This window comes from Mauremys reevesii, linkage group 2, assembly GCF_016161935.1.
Source record: "Mauremys reevesii isolate NIE-2019 linkage group 2, ASM1616193v1, whole genome shotgun sequence".
Classification (NCBI taxonomy): domain Eukaryota; kingdom Metazoa; phylum Chordata; order Testudines; family Geoemydidae; genus Mauremys; species Mauremys reevesii.
The window spans coordinates 86,178,709-86,202,261 of NC_052624.1; the positions used below are offsets into that span (position 1 = coordinate 86,178,709).

A 23,553-nucleotide genomic window follows, 5' to 3' on the forward strand; every position below is an offset into this window, starting at 1 on the left:
CCCCTACCCCTGGCTCCGCACTCAGGGCTGGATGAGTGCTAACCCTTAGGCCAGAAGACCTGAACCACTGACTGTTGATTTGCTCAGCTACACCTGAGCTACAGATGGTTAATCTGCTCAGTTGCACAGCCGCAAGCCAGAACTGCTGAGAGACTAACCAGCCATAAGCACTGATTCTCCACCGCCGAAGAGGACACACTGGGCCCTGAGAGGCAAGAACATTACATTAAATCATCAAATAAACCGGGAGAGATTTGGATGAACTGTAACTTCATTGCATTAATCACACATTAGGATAGGGTTCATGAACAGAAGGCTTTTTATTCAAAGAGAATGGCCCGGGGGAGGGCAAGAATTTATGTACGCCAAAAAGAGGCTCAAGCCAAGCACCGAGATTTGATCTTCAGACCCAGATTTCCTGTCTCTATTTGAGTAGAGCCAAACTCTGGATCCAGACACTCCTGAATTTGAAGGGGTGGGAGTTGGAAATCTGAATGTGAACTTCAGAGACTTTAGGGAGCTGTTTGAATTCAGCTCACTGCTGAGACAGGTTCCATCCAGCAACTCTGATCCAAAACTGGAGTCAGACTTTTTGTATGGATTCATTTGCACTTTCCTTTGCATAGATGGATCCACACAAGGAATCTAAAGTCCCTGTACAAGTGTACTATGATTTGGCTTTTAAGCTTAAGTTTTTGCTTTTGTTATATCTGTTTCAACTTTTTGGTCTGTTACAGTAATTTCATTTGTTTTTTAAATGCTTTTTATGGGAAAACACACCTAAATGTCTGACTTTTTCACTAAAGTGAAGGCCAGTATATATATAATAACTTAAATATAAATGTGAAGGGCTTTTCAAATATGAAATGTAATTAAAATACAAAAACTGTTTCGCTAACAATAAAGTCCAGAATTTAAACACTCAAGTCAGAAAACTCAACAGTTAAGTTCTTGGAGTAATGTTTGCATGACCCTCCTGTATATTTATAGCTTACAATTAACAACAAAACCCAAAATCTTAAGATACACATTTTTTAAAAATTAACTGACTGAAATTTCAACATGCAATATGTGCAAGATAGCCAAGAAAGTTAGAGAATCTTACCTTTTTTATTCTTTGACTCAAGATTATTTAAACACTTGACTTTAATATTACAGGAATATAGGCTTTAAAATGTTAATCCCCTGTTTGTTTGGCAGGGATGGGGGAGCTAAGAAGAAAACAACACACACCTTTTAAGGTTACTAGCTGTGAACGTGCCCTAGATATACAGCCCTGGAAGCTAAAGAAAGAGCACACAGAGTATGGGCAACGACAGATAGGTTTTCTCCCAACTCCACCACTATGGCACCTTCACCCCAGCCTGGATGTACCACGCTTAGAACAGAGCGAGTAGATCAGTTTTCATGACCATTCCCAAGTTGCCAACTGTGATCGTGTCTGATGGGATGTGGACACCACCTCGGGAAAAATCAAATTGAGACCGATCCACTCATTTCATAGAGCACATTGAAAATGGGATTGCATAATACATTTTTCTTCTTGTGATGGTTGGGTGGTTGGTACTTGATAGATGGCTATTATTGCTGCCCATATTGCACAGGTCCACGCTGATGTTTTGCTTTTATCAGTGCAATGCATCCAATTTCCAAAGCAATGGGCCCAGGGGCCCAGAGGAAAATGCTTAGGTAGCTACCAGGGTGGGTGATGGGAAAAATAGAGGGACAACTGTACCAGAGCCCCTGAGGTCAGTACCCACCCCCCAAAAAAGTCTAATGTCTATGTAAACAAAGTGAAATGGGAGACGGTTCACGAACACTATGTATCAGGGCCCCAAATTTCTCTTGATGTGTCTGGTAACTACTAAAACAATTTGATATGTGAAAACAAAATAGCGACCTTTTGAAAACTAAATATCCCAGCCACACAGGAACACATCATCATTAAAAATACAAAAAACATCCGAAGAATAGATAATAAGAGATGTGAACTGCCAGAAATCGCAGTGCTGGTGAGCATCATTCCACATCCTATACTTTGTCCCAAATCCCGCAGCTCTTTTGCATGTGAGCAGTCCTATATGGCCCCCACAGCAATTAAAAAAAATGACATCAGGCTACAATATCAATCTTGTTGGCTTTATAAAATGTACTACATGTAAAGATTTTTTTTGGCAAGTCAAATCTATAAAATAAGTAAAATGTATAAACAATCTTTAACTTTAAAGAATCATCAGATTTTTTGATAATGTACAGAGCATAATCAAATCAAGAACAAATAGAAAAAAAGACTTCTTATCCATATCTAACTAGAGCTGTATTCAATGGTGATAGAACACACATATGAATGTGTTTAGAACTCTCTGTACTCACCATTCCTGACTCTGGAATTAATAGAAGAGATATTGCAAGTTCCCCCAAGGAGATTTAAGTTCCTCCAAACATGGGAGCGCTCAGTAGCTGGCTAGCTCACTATGGCTATTTGAAACTCTGTCCTCCAGGGACAAGCTGTCTTTGACAGTCCAAAAAAGATATTAAAATCCTCCAAGGAAAAAAAAAAAAATCAGAAATCATCTTCCTCCCCATGAGTGTTCCAGCTCAGCAGGATGGCAAAGATGCAAATTAAAAGCAGGAAAAGGAATAGGTGGGGAAACACCCCTGAGTAGAGGCAGAAAAGTGCTATTCTTTCCACTGGCTCATTTCAAATTAGTAAGGCTATGTCTACACTAGCACTTTTGCTGGTATAACTTATGTCACTCAGAAATGTGGAAAACAAAACAGAACACCCCTCTAAGCAACGTAAGTTACACTGACAGAAACGCCAGTGTGGACAGCTGTACATCGATGGGAGACGCTCTCCCACCCACATAGCTACTGCCGCTCTTTGGAGGTGGTTTAATTATGCTGACAGGAGAGCTCTCACCCTCGGCACAGAGCGGCTACATGAGCGATTTTACAGCTGCATTGGTGCCACTGTGAGCTTGCTAGTGTAGACATGACCTAAGTTACATGCTGGCATATGTCACTTCTGAGTTGCCCATTTGGTTCTGCCTGAAGTTTGTCCTGTCACAGTTTAATTTTTAAAATACATAAATTTATAAATAACTACAAGCAGGTAGGTCACTGTTCCCCGACAATAAATGATTAAAAACAATCAAAAGTAAAAAATCTTTGCTGGTATTTTTCACATTTTCCCCCTTGATGTCCCTATCCCCTTATATTTTTTCTCTTAAAGCCTTTAACAGTTTTATTCCTAAATTACAGAGGTACAGGGTGGGATAGCCATCTGCATATTTTTCAAATTATTATTTTCTACGTTTTCCTTTTTTTCTTGAAGACTTTTTAGGGATTAGTTCTTCAAAGGCTGCCATTTCATCCTCTTCTTCATTTTCAAAGTCTTTGTCATCTGCAAAATCTATTTAAAAAAAACAACAAATTGTTCAAAAAGGTACAAGATTGAAACTTTCTTTTCCTAGAGGCATGACCAAACACACACTATTTCCTATTCAGGCCCCAATTCAACAAGGCACTTAAGCACAAGGTGGTATAAAACTTGTGCGTAAGACCAACTGACTTCAAGAAGACTTAAGCTAAACTAAAGTGTGTTGCTGAATAAGGATGAATTGGTGAACCAATGAACCAATCTTATGTAATACAAAATTTTACAACCAAATAAATAAAATCAAGTTTAATAAAATACCACTATTAAAGCTAAATATTAGGGGAGAGGCAAAGATTCTCTGAAAGCTTTCCTAGCAGCAATAGTTTCTTAGCAGGTTCCTCTTGCATATTTACATTTTATGATAGCAAAATTAAGAACAAAGGCATCTTAACCTAAGTGTTAAAATAATTACCTTTCTTGAGTAGACTTATTAGCTTCAACCAATGAACAAGTCATTGGTTGAGAACAATGTAAGAACAATGTAAGAACAATCACTCCTATTAGAAACCACTGACCTAAGAACTTGGGGTTATATAGATACCAGTCCAAAAACATACTGATGCTGTACAGTTCTGAGAAACAAATTCCCTAGTGTTTGGTGAAGAAGGTTCTATTTCCCTCCCCTTTTAATAGTTATTTGTTCTATTCTCAACAGCGCACCTGACCCACCGCTACCTGCATACACAGCCTACTCGGTCCACTTTGGCTATGCAATAATGGTAGGGGCCTTGATAAAACCTAGAAGGCGAGTATCTCCAAATTAAAATATAACCACATCATTTCTGTGGATATGGAGACTTGCATAATTTGATGACGTACCTTCCTCCTTTACCATATGTGACTCGGTGTTCTTCAGCCACTTACGAGCATCACCAAGATAAATAGATAGACTGCCAACAGGCTTGGTCATTATTTCTTCAGCTGAAATAGATAAATTGTTAAACATACTAAGATCGTGCTTATTATTTGAGGGCTGGATAGTGACTTAGAGAGACAGCCCACACTAAAGGAAAGGTGTTATAGGGCCATGCTGCACTGAAAACTTTAGGAAGGATTTTGTCTGAATCAACAAGAATTCTTCCTGGGGGCTTCCAGAAATACATGCTGCGGGGGAGAGATACCACCATGGAACAGGATAGAGCATGCACTCCTCTCCGCATCAATCAATTCTGCCAGACAGAGGGGGAGGATCACAGCCACACCCTCACCCTGTCCCTTTAAGAAAGGCCATGCACAGCCTGAACTCCCCATCAACATTATGGCTAGCTCTGTGCAGGGCGCAAACGAGAAGATTCCTTGAATTCTCTCCTCAATCCCCTTAAACTCTACAGGTTCATGCACAATACACTACAAATGTATTGTTGCATTTGTTTAATGAACTGTAATATTACCGACTTAACAAAAACACTTTCAAAGAAAAAAACAAAACAACTTCAGAAGCAAAATATAAAAACTTGTAAGTAACGTTTCCTCCAGGATGGAAAAACAAAGATAACAGGTACTGAGATCTTGCAGCTAAATCTACCATTAACAAATTAGGTATGTGAATAATTAGAATTACAATAATAATCAGAATTTGTACTGAACAGAAGTACTCTAGCTGGCAAGATGACTTCTTAGACAAAGAATCGATAATAGCTTTGCTACAGTTCCCAAAGAAACAGCTGTGTTGACTTCAGTGGAGCTATGCTGACTTACGCTAGCTGACGATGTGGCCTACTACTTCATTATGTTAAACCAGAAGTCAAAACATGTCAGGGTCTGTTAACTAACCAAGATTTTTGTACCTGAAATAAAGGACTCTCAAATTAAAGTGAAATCTTCAGCTTTCCCGCGGTTCTGTATGATGCTCTCCCGCAGGGGGAAAACGCTTTGACATCTGTCAGCCAAAATCTGCAGCAGTGAGAGATGTTTGTATTTCCAGTGCACACAGCAATACATCTCTCTGCTACTGCTAAGACTGTGTATATTAATTTTATTTTATATTTATTTTAATATCTAGTAAGTGTAAAAAAAACTTAAACCGTGCAATCTGAATATGGTTTGTTCTAGATAAAAATCAGCAACTTTCACCAATATAAGGTCACAGATAGGCAAGCCTACAGCATGTGTAATAAACTGACTTTATGCACTTTACATCTTTGTCTGTATATAGAAATTTTCCAAATAGTGTAACATTCCCATGAGAGGAGTAACGTAAGACTTATGTAACACACTGGTGAACATAGGCTTATGAATGACAGTCTTGCAAAATTCTATTCATCACAAGTAGGTGAATGAAACATTGTTAGTTTTGTCATTATAAGTCACCTTAGACAAGTGGATGTTATGCCACAGTTGATGAACTGCCATGACACTTTTGAAGGCTGGTCTAGCGTTAATGGCAGGGTTTTTGTTTAAGGTGCTAGTGTTTTTCTAGGAGCAGTTGGTCCATTCTATTCTGTTCCTAGATCATCCACCCACTCATTACTATTTAATTTTTCCTTGCCAGAGACAGTGCAAAACATCAAATATATGGTAAACAAATATGAAATAATATTTGTATCCTCATATTTATTTCCTAAGATATAAAATTTAATACAACTCCTGTTCAGTCACTGTTAGCATTGCTTTTTTGCCTTGTCCGCACTGAGGATCTTTAGTAATGCTCCCACCATCGGTCTAGCATCAGTGTAGCTAGCACAGTGCTAGCAGTGTTGGGGGTACAAGTGTAGACTAACTGCAGGTGTTCTTACTCACTGCACAGTCTAATCTTGACCCTACCCTAACACCAGTGCTTCCATCTTGCTAGCACTAGTGGAGCTGCCATACCAAGAACTGAAAAATTCCTAAAACTTCTTAGTGTAGACATAACGTTAGAGGTGTTTCTAGAAGTACACTTCAGACAAGTTAGAAACTGCCACAGAAGCATGACAGCAGCACCTAATCATGCATCTAAAATACTAAAAAAACGACTTTAACAAAGAGCTGAATTTGAGACCCTATTAGAAATACTCATTCTATCTGCTGATTGTATTATTTAAATACTCTTCTGTGTGTTCATTAAATATAAAATTTATATAAATAAAATACGACTGTCAGTAGCATCCTTAATTTTAACTCGTTTCATTTGGCAAAAACTGAGAGGCAGTGTAGATCTTTCTTTACAAGCAGACTTTAACAATAGGGGCCTGATTCTCCATTCACTTGCACTAGGATAAATCAGGAGTACTTCCACTGAAAATCAGAATAAGTAAAAGGAGAAATCAGGGCCTATATTATTACCGCTGCACAAAAATATTTAGAGACTGTCCCATACTTATCTCATATCATTGAGAAACACATTTTCCTCAGTGATCTGTCACAACATTCAAGTGTTGGAGGAACCTAAAATACAAGGCCATACAAGCTATAAGCAATGATGAGATGGCAATACAACAAAAAAAAGTCTTACCATCAGCCCAAGCCTTTCTCTTATAGATGTCCTCTACTATATCAGAAATCTTCTTAATGTTCTCTTGAATTTTTTTTTGCACCACATTGGAATGTTCTTTAAATATCAAGTGTCTTGTGAGCCAGGTATTTTGTTCAATTGTGTCCACTAGATCTAACCCTTCACGTAATTTTGGATCCACATTTCTTTTGAAAAATTCAAAATAATTCTGGTAGGCAGTGTATTTATTTCTATGCTCATCCAGGTATATGTGCTTCACATAAGTCTCACTCGCCACAACAGTTTCACTTCTTTTCATGCTCTCCTTTTCTCCCTGATCAGTCTCTCTTGGTGTCACAGCTTCAGAAGTTTCTCTCTCAAAGTCTTCTGTCTGGTTAAAGTAGTTTTCAGGACCCTGGATAAATTTGACTCCACAAAGGTCACATTGCGTTCGGTCAGTATCTGCTTTTTTAAAGATTCCTGATACCAATTCTTTCATTTCCATCCCACTGGGATCTGCTTTTGAACACGAGTTCCTCTTCCATTTTATGCAATAATAGGCTAAAAGAAACAAACGCCACAATTTACGCTTAGCATGAGCTTTCTGCTGTTGTTTCTGCTGCTTTATGGATGCTATGGCTGTTAGGGGATCCTCTCTCTCTTCTACATAGAGATCCCTTTCAAGTTCTGTTTCTGGTTCCTCAAAATATTCCAAAGGATCCAAATATGACTCAAATCTGTCTAGGTTTACTTGCTCATAAAAGATGCCCCGTATACTTGCTCCTTTGGCATACATAGTGTCCCACTTCCAGTGGCAGTCCGCTAAGTACTCCTCATCTCGTTCAATCAGCAGCTCCTGCAGGCCTTCTGCTATTTTCCTCACATTTACGGCATCATTCACTCGTTCCACAATTTTAACCAATCTTTCTGGCACTTTGGATGGATAATCTTTTTTCATATTCATCAACTTTGCCTTGATTTCAGGAAAGTGTTCATATAAAAGGGATTTACATCTAGGACTAAGCACTTGATTTGCATTCACTAACATCACTAAGCATAGCACCATTGTACGCTCTGCTTCCCCTGACGTAATGCAATCGGTGTCCCCGAAAGCATCAAGAAGAACATTGAAATTACTGTTTTTAGCGCCGCACAAAACTTTTGCAACATAAAGGAGATGAAATTTGAACTCCTTCAGAGCCTCATTTGTGTCCTTTGGTTTGTACTCCTGTATAATGGAAAAGATGTCTCTAATCTCTTTCTTCTGGTCTTTTTTTCTGAACAAAAACTCCCAGTAATGAAAGAGAGCGATGTAACTTTTCGGAAGACACAGAGTAATGTTCTTGCAGAGGCGCATCAGAACGGCACAACAGAGAATATACTGGAATTCCAGCAACATCACTGTATTTCCTATGCTAGGAATCAGAGGTTCAATGCATTTCTTCACCAAGACATTCATAAAACGGAAAAACATCCACTTACAGTCTTCTGGGTTTCTGTAAACATAGAGCCGCTCTAGCGAATTTTCAAGAAGTCGAATGAAACACAAGTGTGTGTTTTCTGCATTTCCAGAATACTTATCAGGTATCAACATGCCATATCTGCCATCTATCCCTTTGGGTCTTCCTCCTCTGCCTCTATCCTCCTCTTCATATTTTTTAGCTTCTAATAACTTCAGTTCTTTGTTATAATCATCTTCCTCCTTAACAAGGAGCCTCTCAAATTCTTCGGGATAACTGGAAGACAAGATGAAAACTTGCATTGCCCTGAGCCACAAGTCAGTTGATTCTCTTCTATTTATGGCATTTTCACTTTTAAACTGAACTATGATGTACTCCTTCAGCACCATCCTACAGGGTTTAGAAAACTGACTGAGTCCCAAGATATCTTTGCATGCCTTTGGGTTTTCAGACACCACTCTCAGATGAAAATGTTTAGGGAAAACAAAATCTAATAGGGATTTGCATAATGCATACTTATCCGCAGTCAAAATTTCATCAATGTCATTAAATTCATGCAACAGCTCTTTTGGGAATACTCTCTTGGCCTGTAACAATAGTCCATTTATTGCTGCCAGATGTATTTTACACTGAAGTATAGATTTTGCCTCATGGCGCAACAAAGGTCTATGGAAATCTTTACAGGTTTTATCCTCACACTTCAAGCCAGCAATGAACTTCATGCAAATATCAGGGTAACTCTGCTCAAGTATACTGCATGTAATTGAACACAGCCTGCTTAAAAAGTGCTTATTCAGTGCAGACTTTACCTCTTCCATGCCTACAAAGAAGTGATCTTTAGCTTTCTTCTCTTTCAGACTAGGATTATCGGGCAAGAATTGGAGAATATGTCCAGCTTCATTTTGAGACACCTGGCAAACATTGCCATCTATTGGCAAAATCCCAAAATAATCAAAACATGACCTGACCATTTCTTTCTCAGCATTGGTGGTTGCTTTTTGGAGAGCTCTGACCAGATTTAGAAGGGCCTCTAAACCACAAGGTGCCAGAACAAAGATGTCCTGGCTTTTTGGTTCACAGTGGGTTAATTCAAAGAGCGCTTCCACCACACCAGCATAATGATTCAAAGGCGAGAATTTGTAGAAGGCCTCTTCGAGCTTTCTAAAATCTTTCTTTAGAACTCCCTGCAGAAAAGTTGCCTCAGCAATGCTGGATTTTTGATTTGTTTGCTTACAAAGCTCTAAGGCTTCTTCCAGGATGGTGTCTCTGTTTTCCAATTCTGAACAGCCAGTTACGCTAAAACGGATCGCAGCAAGCAGACATGATGCTCGAAATTCCTTTCTGGTAGTGAGCTTGGCTGCTTCCAACACAAACCCATGCTGTTTCATCAGCATAGCAGCCTCTTCCTCTCGACCCTCCCTCTTCAACAGGTCTGCTGCTTGGGCCAAGCATTTGCGTGATTTCAAGAATACAAGCTGGTCCTCGGTGTCAAGTCTGGAGAGGACTGCCATCATTTCCTTGGTTTTGTTTTCACGCAAGTATTTTGCAGCTGCTTCCAAATAAAACTGGTTTGCAGAGTATGAGAGTTTGGAAACTGGTTGTCTTTTCATCCTTAGTATCTCTTCATATCTGGAATAAAGATACATCAATGTCACGTTACTACCATACATGAATAAAACAGACACAATCTAGCATTTTTTTTTAAAAGATCACACAATCTCCAGCAAGGTAATAACTCTGTGCAACTCAGGTCTTCTCCCAACGCACTTCAAATTTGTGCATAATGATGAGAGGTCTCAGAGATATGAAAAATTATCCCAGTACTTTAAAAGATCTACAAATCATTTCATTACAATTTAAAGCTGTCTGAATTAAAACCACTAAAATTTCAATCAGGAATCAGATTAGAAGCTCAGAACATCAGTGGGTCTTGCTACAAACTGCTTTAAAATGATGATGAAAGCGAGATTAAAGTCATTAAAAACACAGCGGTATGAACTCCTATTAAGATACATGATACTTATGAATCTGCTACATGAACAGTCAGAATTTTGAGACTAAGACCCTCACATTATCAAATATCATTCTTCAGGGTCAAACTTGGTAAATCCAAACAAAAGCTTACAGCAATCACTGATCATTTTATGATTAACAGAATACATGTGCACCATAGTACTGTATATAATATAAATCCTTCTCCCATTGTTGCTTCTGAGTGGCAGATCAAGATACCTTTTTCAACATTAGTTCTGACATTCAGCTAACGGTTAATTACTGTTATATGATGTCAATAAATTAGTAAACTTGTTTCATAGCCAAACTTCAACCTTGCAATAGTCTTCTCGCCCACTCACCGAGGGCAAAGTAATGTTTTTTGACAGGTGAGTAAGTCATCATTAGCTTTTCATTATCATTTTTTTCATGGTAAGAGTGAAGGAGTAGATTTTGTGCCTGGGATGATAAATTTGCATAAATGATTTTGCAAGGTTGATTTAAAATAACACATTAGATGTTAAAAATAATTTTAAGACTTCCAATTTTGAATCAAACTATTTCTATACATTTGGTAAATGCTATTCTTTAAAAAAAAAAAACCCCAAAAACTTCCCAAGTACAGTGGTAATAAGTGTTATTTTCCAAATTGGGAAATGGTTTGATAGGATAACGTGATTTAGTCAATAGGTCAATAACGTGCGACCACTGGTAATTAGTACCAAGGGTCAATGTTGGGATATTGAAAGTCTTTTTCCTGAGTGTCTGGCTGGAGAGTCTTGCCCGCATGCTCGGGGTTCAGCTGATCGCCATATTTGGGGTCAGGAATGAATTTTCCTCCAGGGTAGATTGGCAGTGGCCCTGGAGGTTTTACGCCTTCCTCCGCAGCATGGGGCAGGTGTCACTTGCTGGAGGATTATCTGCTACTTGAAGTCTTTAAATCAGGATTTGGGGACTTCAACAGCTGAGTCAAGGGAGAGAATTATTTCAGGAGTGGGTGGGTCAGCTTTTGTGGCCTGCATCTTGCGGGAGGTCAGACTAGATGATCATAATGGTCCCTTCTGATCTTAAGTTCTATGATTCTATGATACATTATATACCATAAGATTTCATGCTATGTCATACAGAATATGAACATTAACTATGCTGTTTGAGGAACATACATACTTTACAGTGAAGTTTTAAATTGTTGAATTAAAACTGTGGAAGCTCCCTCACTGGAGGATTTCAAAAGGAGGCTGGATAGCAATCTATTTTGGATGATTTAGACACAACAAATTCTGCATATTGGTAGGGGGCTAAACTAGATGGCCCTTAAAGTCCCTTCTAACCCTATGGTTCTAGGTGGGGCAGGCAGCACTGCGTATTATTACGGTCCATCACTAGCACTTTTTAGATGGGATGTTTTTCTAGAAAAGATATGCTCTACTAACTATTTTGGAGGAATTCCATGGCCTGTGTTATACAGGAGATCAGACTAAGTAATCTCAATAGTACCTTCCGGCCTTGCTATCTATGTATCCATGAAGGTTGCTCAATACTTCCCATCGTAAGACTCTGTTTTCAGTTGCTCATAATTCTGCCAAACTTTAATCATTTGGGCCGAAACTTTTCACGCTGGGTATCTGATTCAGGTTGAATTTTATTTGAAAATTTCAGCCAAAAAGGTTCAATCATTTCCAAGAGCAAAGCAGGAGAAAAATAATATGTTTTGTCTATGTTAAAACATCCCGGAAAACTTTTTTTTTTTAAAAAAGGTCTAGTGTCCCCACCATCAGTATTCCCTCTAATTTTTTACATCCATGTGCAGAATGAATTTTGTTATGTGCTCCAATATGGAGGTGATGTGTGGCGGGGGTGGGGCCGAGGGGTTCGGAGTGTGGGAGGAGGCTCAGGGCTGGGGCAGAGAGTTAGGGTGTGGGGGCTCCAGCTGGGGTTGAAGGCTCTGAGGTGGGGCTGGGGATGGGTGCGGGTGGGGGTGAGGGCTCTGGGGTACAGGCTGCCGCGGGGCTGCAGCAGGGAGAGAGGACTCCCCCCAGTCCTCTTTCACCACAGCAACCTCGAGGCCAGGGCAGAGGCATCTCTCACAGGCCACAGCAGCTCCGGCAGGTCTGGGCTGGTGCCTCTCCCCAGCTGCAGCAGCTCTGGCTGGGCTGGGCTGGGGGAGGGGTGCCTCTCCCCAGGCATGGCAGCTCCAGCTGGGCGGGGTGCCCTTGATAGCCCACTGTGCAGCCATGCAGCTTAGAGGGAACTTAGCCATATTTTTAAGCAGTGACTTAAAATTTGGCAGGGATGAGACTTTTGCTGTCCCTGTGAAAATCTGTTAAATTTGGCCAAGATATGAACATGTCGTGAAAAGTTATAAACCAAGTTATGAAAAATTGCAGTTCACACATGCATAGACGATTTCTTCAAGTTTAGCTGCTAAATTCCCCAAAGATTCTGTCCATGTTGGGCATGCTCCTGCCCAGGGATGAGCAGGACTTTCCCTGCAATTGCAGCCCTCGGCTGTGTCAGGCTGGGACTGGGCACCTGAACTGACAGCAGATAACCCGTCTTCCCTGAGCTCTCAATAACTCCTGCTGGGTTCAGGCAACACAGAAGAGAAAACTGTCTTATCCAGATGCACAAGGAATAAGAGCAAGACCTGCTGAGGAGAGGGTGGTAGGGACAAGGACCCTGGTAAAGGGGAGAGACTGGTCTAGAGGTTGGGAGGTGAGGGGAGAATAATCATAGAAGATTAGGGTTGGAAGGGCGCTCAAGAGGTCATCTAGTCCAACCCCCTGCTCAAAGCAGGATCAATCCCCAGACAGATTTTTACCCCAGTTCCCTAAATGGCCTCCTCAAGGATTGAACTCACAACCCTGGGTTTAAGCAGGCCAATGCTCAAACCACTGAGCTATCCCGCCCCACCGTGAGTCATGATGTATGAGGTGGGGGGAGGGGCTGTGACAGGTTAGGCAAAGAGACTGGGACTGGGAAGAGAAATGGTAAAAAGGACTGGGAGCCAGCAGGTGTGTGTGGGGGGGGGAAAGAGACTGAAATCAAATAAGGAGCCCAGGGGGGAGTGAGGGAGAACACTGGGACTGGCTGAGGAAAGAGACTGGGATTGAGAACCAGTGGGGTGAGGAGAGGGGAAGGGAGTCAGATCTGTTGAGGAGCCAGGGAAAGAGGTGGGATCCTGAGATAAAAACAAGGAGATCACGGAGAGAATTTGGGAGTGGGAGCCAGTGGGGATGGGTAACTAGAGGCCAAGGTGGTGGAGAGAGACAGACTGGATGAAAAGGGAGAACTGGGACTGGATGGGCAAGGAGACTGGGAGTTGGGGGAGGCTGGTACTGGTAATATGAAGGGGTGAGACCAAAACTAGCTCAGCCAGGAGACAGAGACTGGGATGAGAAGCCTGAGTGGCGGCGACTGGGCATGGCTAAATGAGAAGAATGAGACTGGGACGACAGGCAGGGGTGGGGAAAAGAAAGAACTGTGACAAGGACAGGTTAGAGGAATAGGATGGAAAGGTCTGTGCCAAGTAGAGCACACTCCCCTCCAGAGCCTTCATGCATCTCACCATTCCTCTGCTATCTGCAAATACCTGTGAAACCCATCAGCAAAGTGCTCCATTTCTCTCTGTCATCCTCTATAAAGACAAATCTCCTGTTGCTATCAGTTACTCCATTAGCTCAACTGACAGAAGTCTGTGTGGTGGATCTAAAGCTTCTATGTGGTATCAATATGATGCCACACGATGGAATTTGTTTTTTCTGTTTGCTTTAAAAAAAAAACCTAGAAAACTGCACACAAAAACCTATGTCACAATAATGTCATCAATGTTGCAAAGTCAAGCACTAAAAGTTAGGAAAAGCAAGAATTAAGGTTGCCTGTGCAAGCTTAATTTGGTGCCTCCTTATGCATATGCAGTCTTTAACAACATGACTGTATACTATGTTTTCCACAAGATCCCTATGTCATTCAGTGCACAGTCCTGCTCTGGGAATGAATCAGGGTAGTATAGTGGAGGAGGCTGCTGTCTTCAGGACCCCTGATTCATATCGTGCAAATCTGGAATGCGTGTAGTGAATGATGCAAGAGACTACAGGAAGAGAAAGGATGATCCCACGGTTGAATGCTACCCTGGAGAATTGGATTTTTTCCCTGCCTCAGCTAAACTGTTTCTACATGATGCTAGCAAATCACTTAAACCAAACTTCAGAGGTGGTAGCTAGTTGTGTGCTCCTCATTTTCTGGGTGCCTGACTTGTGACCCTGGGGTCTGACTTGCAGAAGTGCTGAAGAGAACTCACAGCTGCAACTGAAGTCTTTGGGAGTTGAGCTTTGAACATATGAAGTGCTATAAAATGATAAATACTCTGAAAAATAAAGGTTCCAATCATCTCAGATTTGGAACTCAATATGAATGGGATGCTTTTGACCTTAAGCTCTGTGCCTCAGTTTCCCATCTGTAAAATGGGGAAATACCACTTCCTGATCTCACAGGAATGTTGTGAAGCTAAATTCCATAATATTTCTGAAGCATTCAGACACTTAAAGAGAGGAGTGGCATAAAAAAAATCCCATGAAGAAATTAATAATTCTGTCTTCAGAGCAGAGTTTGAATTGTGTGCAGCAAAAAAGACCTGAACATTGAGGAGAAAACAAAATATTGAATTTTCTCATTAAGACTATGTCTACACAGGGATAAAAAACCTGCAGCTGGCCTGATCAGCTGACTTGGGCTCACAGGGCTCGCTCTCGACGGGGCTGAAAATTTGCCGTGTAGACATTCAAGCTCAGGCTGCAGCTGAAATTCTGGGACCCTGCGAGGGTAGAGGTCTTTTATCCCTGTGTAAACATACCCTTTGTGAGCAATCATAGACACATATCCATAAGGATGCCAAATTAAGGGTAATGAATCTGTTATTATCTTGAATCTTTCTGTGATATCTACCTTAAGGATCTAGTTGAGGAGACCCGTCCAGACAGAGAACCGAAGATCTGACATGGCTGACATGAAATAAATCCTGGGAAAAAAATCAAGTTCTCTATCACAGTTCAAGCTTGCGGGAGTTCTCATAAACCAAATGAATTTGATCTTGGTGCAAAAGTAATGTCACCAACTAAAACCCTTGTCAAAATCTGTGGAGAACCTACTTTAATATGCTCAAGCAGCACAAGGAAGAAAAGAGATTTTTTTCTTCTGCAGCATCCTCTTTATGAACATACCTTTCCACTAAAATAGCTGCTTCCTCATACAGTTCCTCATGGCAACACATCTTAAGCGCAAGATCAAACTCCTGGATTCGTTCATAACATCTGGATGCATCTCGGTAGCACTGGCTTCTTTTATAGAAATACGCAGCATCTTTTATCTGCACCATAACAACTCTTATTAATATTGCAATCTTCTAAATATTTGAAGAATACCAACAGAAAAACTATATTTTTATCCATATAATGGAGCGAGAAATGGATGCAGCCAGTTCCTATGACCTTCTATTGATAACCATTCCCATCCAGATAATATTGTTAAAATAGATTTATGTTTGTAAAGATAAATGTATTAATCAAAAATAATCATTAGAATGGTGAATTGTTTTAAAAACTGAAACATTTTAAAGTTAAGAAATTGGAAATTAAGGTAAAAAATATATACTAGGATTGGATTTTCAAAAGTGCTCTGCATTGGCTGAACTCTGTGGTGCGCAACCTGCGGCCCATCAGGGTAATCTGATTACAGGCTGCGAGACATTTTGCTGATGTTGCCCGTCTGCAGGCACGGTCCCCCGCAGCTCCCAGTGGCCGCAGTTTGCTGTTCCCAGCCAATGGAAGCTGCGGGTGGCTGTACCTGCAGACGGTCAATGTCAGCAAAACATTTCACAGCCCGCAATCGGATTACCCTGATGGGCTGCAGGTTGACCACAACTGGCCTAACTGCCCCTACAGAAGTCAACGGGAATTTTATCACTGACTGCAATGGGAGCAAAGTTAGGCTAATGCTGAGTGTGTTTGAAAACTCTTATTTTGAACTAAAATGTTGTTTTGTTTTTTTTTAATTACTGAGATATCAGAGATGCAACCTGGGTTTTTTTGGGGGTGCATTATTCCATCACACAATTTCAGTTGTTTCTGCACTTTTTCAGCGAATGGATGATGATAGAGTTCACAGGCAATAGTTTAAACTGAAAAAATTATAGTAATTTGTATAACTCTACATTATTAACAGATTGTTATTCATGTTAGACCAGTTCAGGCACAAATTGTCTACTTGGCACATAAATTGCTGAAGCCAGCAACACCTGAATGGTTATATCAAGTAATAGTTTCAGTCTTAGTCAACTATCAAACAAAAATAATTTTTCTCCTTCCCCCGCCCACTTGACTGTATGGTGATAAAGGTTTCCAAGTTAGAAACACCAACAAAGCCAAAGCAAGAATGACAACTCTTTGGCGTTGTGGGGAATGGCAAAGAAACCTAATCTATTAATGCAAAGTCCCTGATATTGCCTCTTCCCTCCTCTTATTTCTGTTCTGTGATGTATGTTGCTTTTGGACATATGATCCACCTGAAAAAACACTGTATTTTATTTATGACTCTACCAGTATGCCGTGGAAGAACATTTATCTAATCTCACCAATACTAATATGAGATAACAAATATAAATTTTAAAGCATCCTGTCTAGGACCATGATGTTTAAAATCCCTAAATAGATCTAAAAATCCCATAAGAAGACAGACTCCATTAAACACTGGGTGGGGGAGGGGAAAGATGATTTTAGTACCTTGCCTAATTTTTCACATAGTGCTGCACAAAGCTGAAATTCTTTTGCGTAAATCAGACATTTCAGGGATAGCTTTGGTTCTCCACATTCCAAATAGGTCTTAGCCAGGTACATATAGTCCATCTGTTTTTCCCTATTTAAAACAAAAAACAAAAAAGATCACATATGCACAACCAATCCAATTTAACATTATTTTTTGCAAGTCTGGTATACCAGCAGTTCCAACAACAAGAACATGTTGTTCCCTGTATTTTCCAAGTAACACTACTAATAAATTCAGTTATATTTCAGCACTTACTTGGGGCTGCTTTTCTTTGATTGCACATTAAGTACAGCATCATGCGCTAAGGCCAGTTTTTCCTTCTCAATTGCTCCTCCTTTTTGGTAACATTTGGCTGCCACCTGAAATTAGATAAATGATATGCACATATGCATTCCTTCATGTGTCCCTAAAAACGTATCACACATTCATACAATTTTCTTGGTAAAACAACCTGTTTGCCTAAAAAATTGTTACATTTCATTTTATGGTGACATCAAAGGACACATTAACACCAGCAAAGCACCTGGAGGAAGGGGAAGGACAGCATTTGGGTACATTTTTAATATGAAGACAAGCGTCAAAATAAGTTCACACACAATTTTAACTTAGAATTGTTTACAATTAACCTGAAAGCAGGGAAAGCTGCATTTCGGGTGGATTGGCAACACAAACAATACACTCCTACTATATTAGACTCTAAAGGGTTAATTGATATGTCAGAGGGAACTAGCCCCATCAGCGGAAGTCAGTAAACCCTTCCTTGCATATTTCCCTGCATCATCGTGGGCCCTGGGCTAAACTCAGATGTTCAGTATTCACAACCATATAGTTAAAAAATATTCGACACATGCAGTAGTGGATTTTTCAAAACATACATGGGCAATATGCACTATCTGAGATTAGAAGCTGGTTCTCCAGCATTTAAACTATGCGCAAAGCAATTCACAGAAAGTTAGGGAGGTGTTGCCTAAAAAGCACTTATTCCAGTTAGATCACTATAGGATGAAAAATAGATTTGTTCAACGTAGAGCAAAATCACAGAACATGGACTATTTGTTTACAAACAAGGTTAATATAGCAGTACTGTCCTATGACAACAGGGGAGTTTGAGAGAGAGATCCCCTGCTGAAGGAGGAGTGAACACTAATTCTTGGCATGAGTGGGCAAACTTGTCTATCTGGTTTTTCTTTCAGTTTGCTTAAAATTTACAGTAGTGGTCTGTCGGTGACTGTGTGAGAGTGTGGGCCAGAGGCCTGCTAGCTGAGTGGTCACTAGCAAGGCTCTAGCCTTCTGTCCTTTGAGCCTTGATCATCCTTGTGATCACCATTCCCGTTTGTCAACGAGGGGGAAAGGCTGACTTAGGAGAGAAGGGCTTAAAAGCCAGATGCTAAGTGACCACGGGAAGCTAGCCAACAGAGGGCAGCAAACAGAAGAGTCTGAGAGGGAGCTTGTAGGAGGGAGAAAGAATCAAATGGCTCGGAAAGGCTGCATCGCCAATGCTTCTGGCTCCTCCACCTGCACCTGTGTAGAGGCAGAGAACCCAACCACGGATCTCTACCCAGGTCTTGGTATGGATTTGCAGAGACCTTGACCTGCATTTCCCCTCACAGAAAGCCAGGCTGGGAAGACCATCCAGTGTGAAAGGTGTCTACTGGTAGAATCTCCCAGGAAGCACATGGGAGAGCTACAGGAGGAGGTGGCTAGCTGAGGAGCATGTGTGCACAGGAGAAAGACCTCCAAGGTGAAGGAAGCAACTGGCTGGAGAAGACTGCAGTACTATCAGAAAAGGAGGAACCTGGCTGCTGGTTACTTCTGGCAGCAGGCAGTGCTCCGCCCCTGCTCCCAACCTACTGTCCATAGAGATTTAAAAAAATGGTACGCTGCCCTGACAACAAGGGATCCGGAATCTCCCCCCCGGCCATTGGGGGAGGAGGAGAAGCCATGTATTTCCAAGGCTGGGAGCATCATGACCACCACTCCCAAAAGGAAACAGAGGGTGGTGGTGGCTGGTGATTCCCTTCTAAGGAGGACGGAGGCATCAGACTACCTGTACCTGTCAATAATGGAGGGGACAGAGTGAGGGCAGCGGTTTCAGCAGATGTTACTGAGCATGCTCAGTCCATGTGAGCATGCTCACTACAAGCCAACTGGGGGGTGGGGTGGGGTGGGGAGGGAGAGTGACCCTGCATGCCCCTCCACGCATCACCTCTAGGAGGCATCCACCTGTTGGCCTGACCTGGCATCCTGGGAGGTGTACTGTCCATAGAGTGCCTCAGCTGGAGATGCTTCCCAAAATGGGGAAGAAGATTATAAAAAGTAAAAGGTAATCAACCTAAGGCACCCCACCTCCTCACTCTCTCTCTGTCCATCAATTCGCTGCATTAGAGGGAACAAAGGAAGCAGACATTCAACAGAAGAAGTTTGGCTAGTGAGACTGTTGACAGAATGTGGTGAGAAAAAACAAACTACGTTAAATTCAGTGTAAAGTTAGGCATTAGTTCCGTTTTATCTTCATTTTTCTTGTAACTATTTCTAACTTTTATGTCTCAATACTTGTAGTCACTTAAAATCCCTCTCTTTGTAGTTAATAATCCTGTTTTGTTGTTTTATCTAATTCAGTTTGTTTGAATTGAAGTGTTTGGGAAACTCCATTTGGCGTAACAAGGTTTGGTGCATATCATTTCTATTAATTAAATGATGGACTTTATGTACGCTTGTATTGCCCAGGAGAGGGCTGGGCATTACAGGAAATACCTTTCTGAGAGGAAATCTGTGACTAGGAGTGTGTTGGGGTCACCCTGCAGTATAATTGAGGCTGATAAGAACTTAGGTGTGACTGGCAGGCTGCAGGTGCACACAGTCATAGCTGGGAGTGATTTGCATGCAGGAGGCTGTTTTGGAGCAGTCCAAACTGGAAGCCACAGCAGCAAAGCAGTGTAAAGAGCACCCGAGGTTAAAGGGCAGCGGTGACAGCTACTCACTAGTCTGGACTCTACTCTGGGTATGTCACAGTGATATAGCTCAACTTTTGTAAGGCTTTTGATACAGTCTTGCATGACCTTCTCAAACAACCTAGAAAAACATGGCCTAGATGAACCTACTAAAAAGTGGGTGCACAACTGGTTGGAAAAGTGTACTCAGAACGTAGTTATCAGTGGTTCACAACCGAGCTGGAAGGGTGTATTTAGTGGGGTCCCACAGGAATCTGTCCTGGGGTCAGTTCTATTCAATATGTTCATAAATGATTTGGATAACGGCATAGAGAGTTCACTTATGAGGATGATACCAAGCTAGGAGGGGTAGCAAGTGCTTTGGAGGATAGGATTAGAATTCAAAATGATCTTGACAACCTGGAGAAATGGCCTGAAATAAATAGGATGAAATTCAATAAAGATAAATGCAAAGTACTACACTTAGGAAGGAATAATCAATTGCACAAATACCAAATGGGAATACTGCAGAATAGGACCTGGAGGGTTACAGTGGACCACAAACCAAATGAGTCAACAATGTAATACTGCTGCAAAAAAGTAAACATCATTGGGGGATGTATTAGCAGGAGTGTTGTGAGCAAGACAGGAGAAGTAATTCTTCCACTCTACTCAGCACTGATAAGTAAGGCTTTGATTCTCATGGGTATTTTTAGTAAAAACCACAGACAGGTCATAGGCAATAAACAAAAATTCATGGAAGCCCACTACCTGTCCATGACTTTTACTAAAAATACCCAGGGGCTAGGGGAGACACACATTGCCAGGGCCAGGACTTGCAGCTGCTCCAGCCCCACCGCTGCTCCTGAAGGGGCTGACTATTGCTACTCCAGACCCAGGGGGCTGACCCAACCCCAGCTGCTGCTCCCGCCCTGGGAACATGACTGGCAGCCCCCAGGCTGGCTTCCAGTCAGCTATTCTGCGGCCCCTGGGCTGGCGGCTGGTCAGCTGTTTTTACAGCCACTGCTCCAGTAGCCCCTGGGCTGAGAGCTGCTCCAGCCCTGTCCCAGATGTAGTCATGGAGGTCCCAGAAAGTCAGGGAATCTGTGACTTCCGTGATAGAATTGTAGCCTTACTGATAAGGCCTCAACTAGAGTTACTGTGTCCAGTTCTGGGCACCACTTCAAGAAGGATATGGAAAAAGTCCAGAGGAGAGCAACAAAAATTATAAAAAATAAAAAATATTAAAAAAAAAAAAAAAAAAGCCCTGTTTGTTTAGTCTGGAGAAAGAAAACTGGGGAGACATGATAAAGGTCTAAGTTCATAAAAGTCTGTTATAAAGAGGAGGGTGACAAATTGTTATCCTTAACCACTAAGGACAGAACAAGAAGCAATGGGCTTAAATTGCAGCAAGGATGATAGGAAGTTTTTCCTAATATCTAACCTAACCGTAAGGGCAGTTGAGCACTGGAATAAATTAACTAGGGAGGCTGTGGAATCTCCGTCATTGGAGGTGTTTAAGAACAGGTTAGACAGACAAACACCTGTCCGGCATGGTCTAGAGATAATACCTAGTCCTGACTCAGTGCCGGCAACTGGACTAGATGACCTATTGAGTCCCTTCCAGGCCTGCATTTCTACGATTCTATCATACTGTAGCATCAGAGCGACAGAGAAAAAACATGCTTTGCCAGCACTTTAGTGAGTTTTACTTTATAGTCACTCGGCAATAGCATGTCTGTCTTATTCCACCAATACTTTTTTTTGTTTGGCATGTTCCATTTTGAGATGCAACATCACTTATAGCACAAAGCAAACCACTTTTGGCATTCAAAAATCCTTTAAGTGATTTTTTTTATAACAACAATAAGCAGAGAACAGGCTTATAAAGAAAGAAGTATAACAGCTAAAATCGCATGGGTACATGCTTGTAGTGTTTTGTTATAGGTTACAAAACTACATATTACTGATCCAAATACTCCTCAAATATGCACTATACTAAAACATGCATTTCTCTTTTTTTTCCCAGTAGTTTACTGTAGATTAAAAAAAAATTCATTGCCCAAAGATTCATGAGAGAGACACGTTAAGAGTGGGGCCAGAAATGAAGGGAGTATGGTGTATTAAAAAAAATTGTTTCATGTTCAAAAGTTGAATTAGATTTCTGTTTTTCTTGCGAGAGGGAAAGGCAGAGTTGAAGACATTTTCTGTTAGTTAATCCTAGTTACTATTTGGATAAGCCCTACACATCACGGTAGGAGCTCCAAGGATCTCTGTAATGCGGTTGGCACCCCATGTCTCCCGGGTGCCTCCTTTCTGGTAGGGTGTGAGCCTGCTTTTCTCTCTGTTCTGACAATAGGGGGGCATTCACTTCTTGTAGGTGCCCCTCCCTTCCCCCCCAGCCAATGGTTGTTCAGCGAGTCTTCAGTGACTCCACCCTCTGGCTGAGTGTCTCACACTCTCCCAACATCCAGGATATACAGTCTAGTTCTTTCTCATGGCCCTGGTATGGAGCCATAGCACCAAAGCTTCCTTCCCGGAGGCACTGCCTTCTTTAGCAGTCCAATAGGGGCCCACCTCAGTACCTTCAGTTGGCATCCTTTTTGGCAGCCCTCCCTGGGCTCTGTCTTCAACCAGACCCAGCAGGGCCCATCACGGGTACCCTCACCTGGTCTGGCTAGGTCCTGAGCTCAGCCTTCCCTGCAGTGAGCTGTCCACAGTCCTGCTGCTCTTTCAGCTGGCCAGGCACCCAGTCTTTGGCAGCCTTCTCTGAACTCAACCCTTCCTGCAGTGAGCTGTCCACGGTCCTGTTGCTTTTCTATCTAGCCAGGCACCGGTTCCCCCTCTTCAAGCTCCAGGCAGCAACTGACTGCTCTGCATGTGCTGCTTCCTTTTATATGGCTCTTCTGGCCCATGATTGGTCACTCCAGCAAATCCTCGAATTGGCTGCTCCCCTTCAGCCACTCTAGGCTGCCTGGAGGACTTCTCTGCTCTTTTCTGGGGCAGGGTGAGGCAGGGCTGTGAGGCCTCCAGCAGGGGACCTCCAGACCTACTCCACCCCCATCACAATCTCCCACATTTTCCTTTGCTTTAAGTTAATCCCCTTTCTTACAGTCAACCATTGTAGCCAGAGATATGGAAGGATCTTCTGCTAACTTCCTCACTGGTCTAAGGAATCAGTATTGGATATAGATAATCCCATTCCTTCCAGAACACTCAGTCTATCAGATTAGGAAGCTTTTTTGGGGGGAGGGAGCTGTATAGCAGGAGTACTGAACACACAGTTTGTGCTTCCACAGAATTTTTTTTTTTTAAAACAAGAGCTCTATATGCTGCTGTCTTCAGGAAATGTAATGTACCATTCTGATACCCACCACAGAAACTTAGCCTTATAGTTATTTACTTGAGAAATAGTCAGAACATTTCCACACTATCAACTGACCAGACAGACCCAATTTGGACGATATTAGCTAACAATCTAGCAAATAATAGACTTTA

At 41.6% G+C, this 23,553-nt stretch overlaps 1 protein-coding gene across 4 annotated transcripts in view; it reads right to left on the reverse strand.

Moving 5' to 3' along the window:
- Nucleotides 1-301: 301 nt before the first annotated feature.
- Nucleotides 302-23,553, reverse strand: part of TRANK1 (tetratricopeptide repeat and ankyrin repeat containing 1) — a 77,838-nt gene continuing 54,586 nt past the window's right edge. For 3 of the 4 annotated variants that reach the window (XM_039523829.1, XM_039523831.1, XM_039523828.1), the window contains 6 exons: nucleotides 17,381-17,484; nucleotides 17,083-17,215; nucleotides 15,526-15,671; nucleotides 6,876-9,943; nucleotides 4,262-4,363; nucleotides 302-3,415 (listed from right to left, as the gene is read on the reverse strand). In XM_039523829.1, coding sequence (XP_039379763.1) covers nucleotides 3,306-3,415; nucleotides 4,262-4,363; nucleotides 6,876-9,943; nucleotides 15,526-15,671; nucleotides 17,083-17,215; nucleotides 17,381-17,484 — 3,663 coding nt within the window. In that variant the 3' untranslated portion in view covers nucleotides 302-3,305. Of the gene's footprint in view, nucleotides 3,416-4,261; nucleotides 4,364-6,875; nucleotides 9,944-15,525; nucleotides 15,672-17,082; nucleotides 17,216-17,380; nucleotides 17,485-23,553 lie in introns of those variants that run through there. The other variant, XM_039523832.1, reaches the window with a different exon arrangement.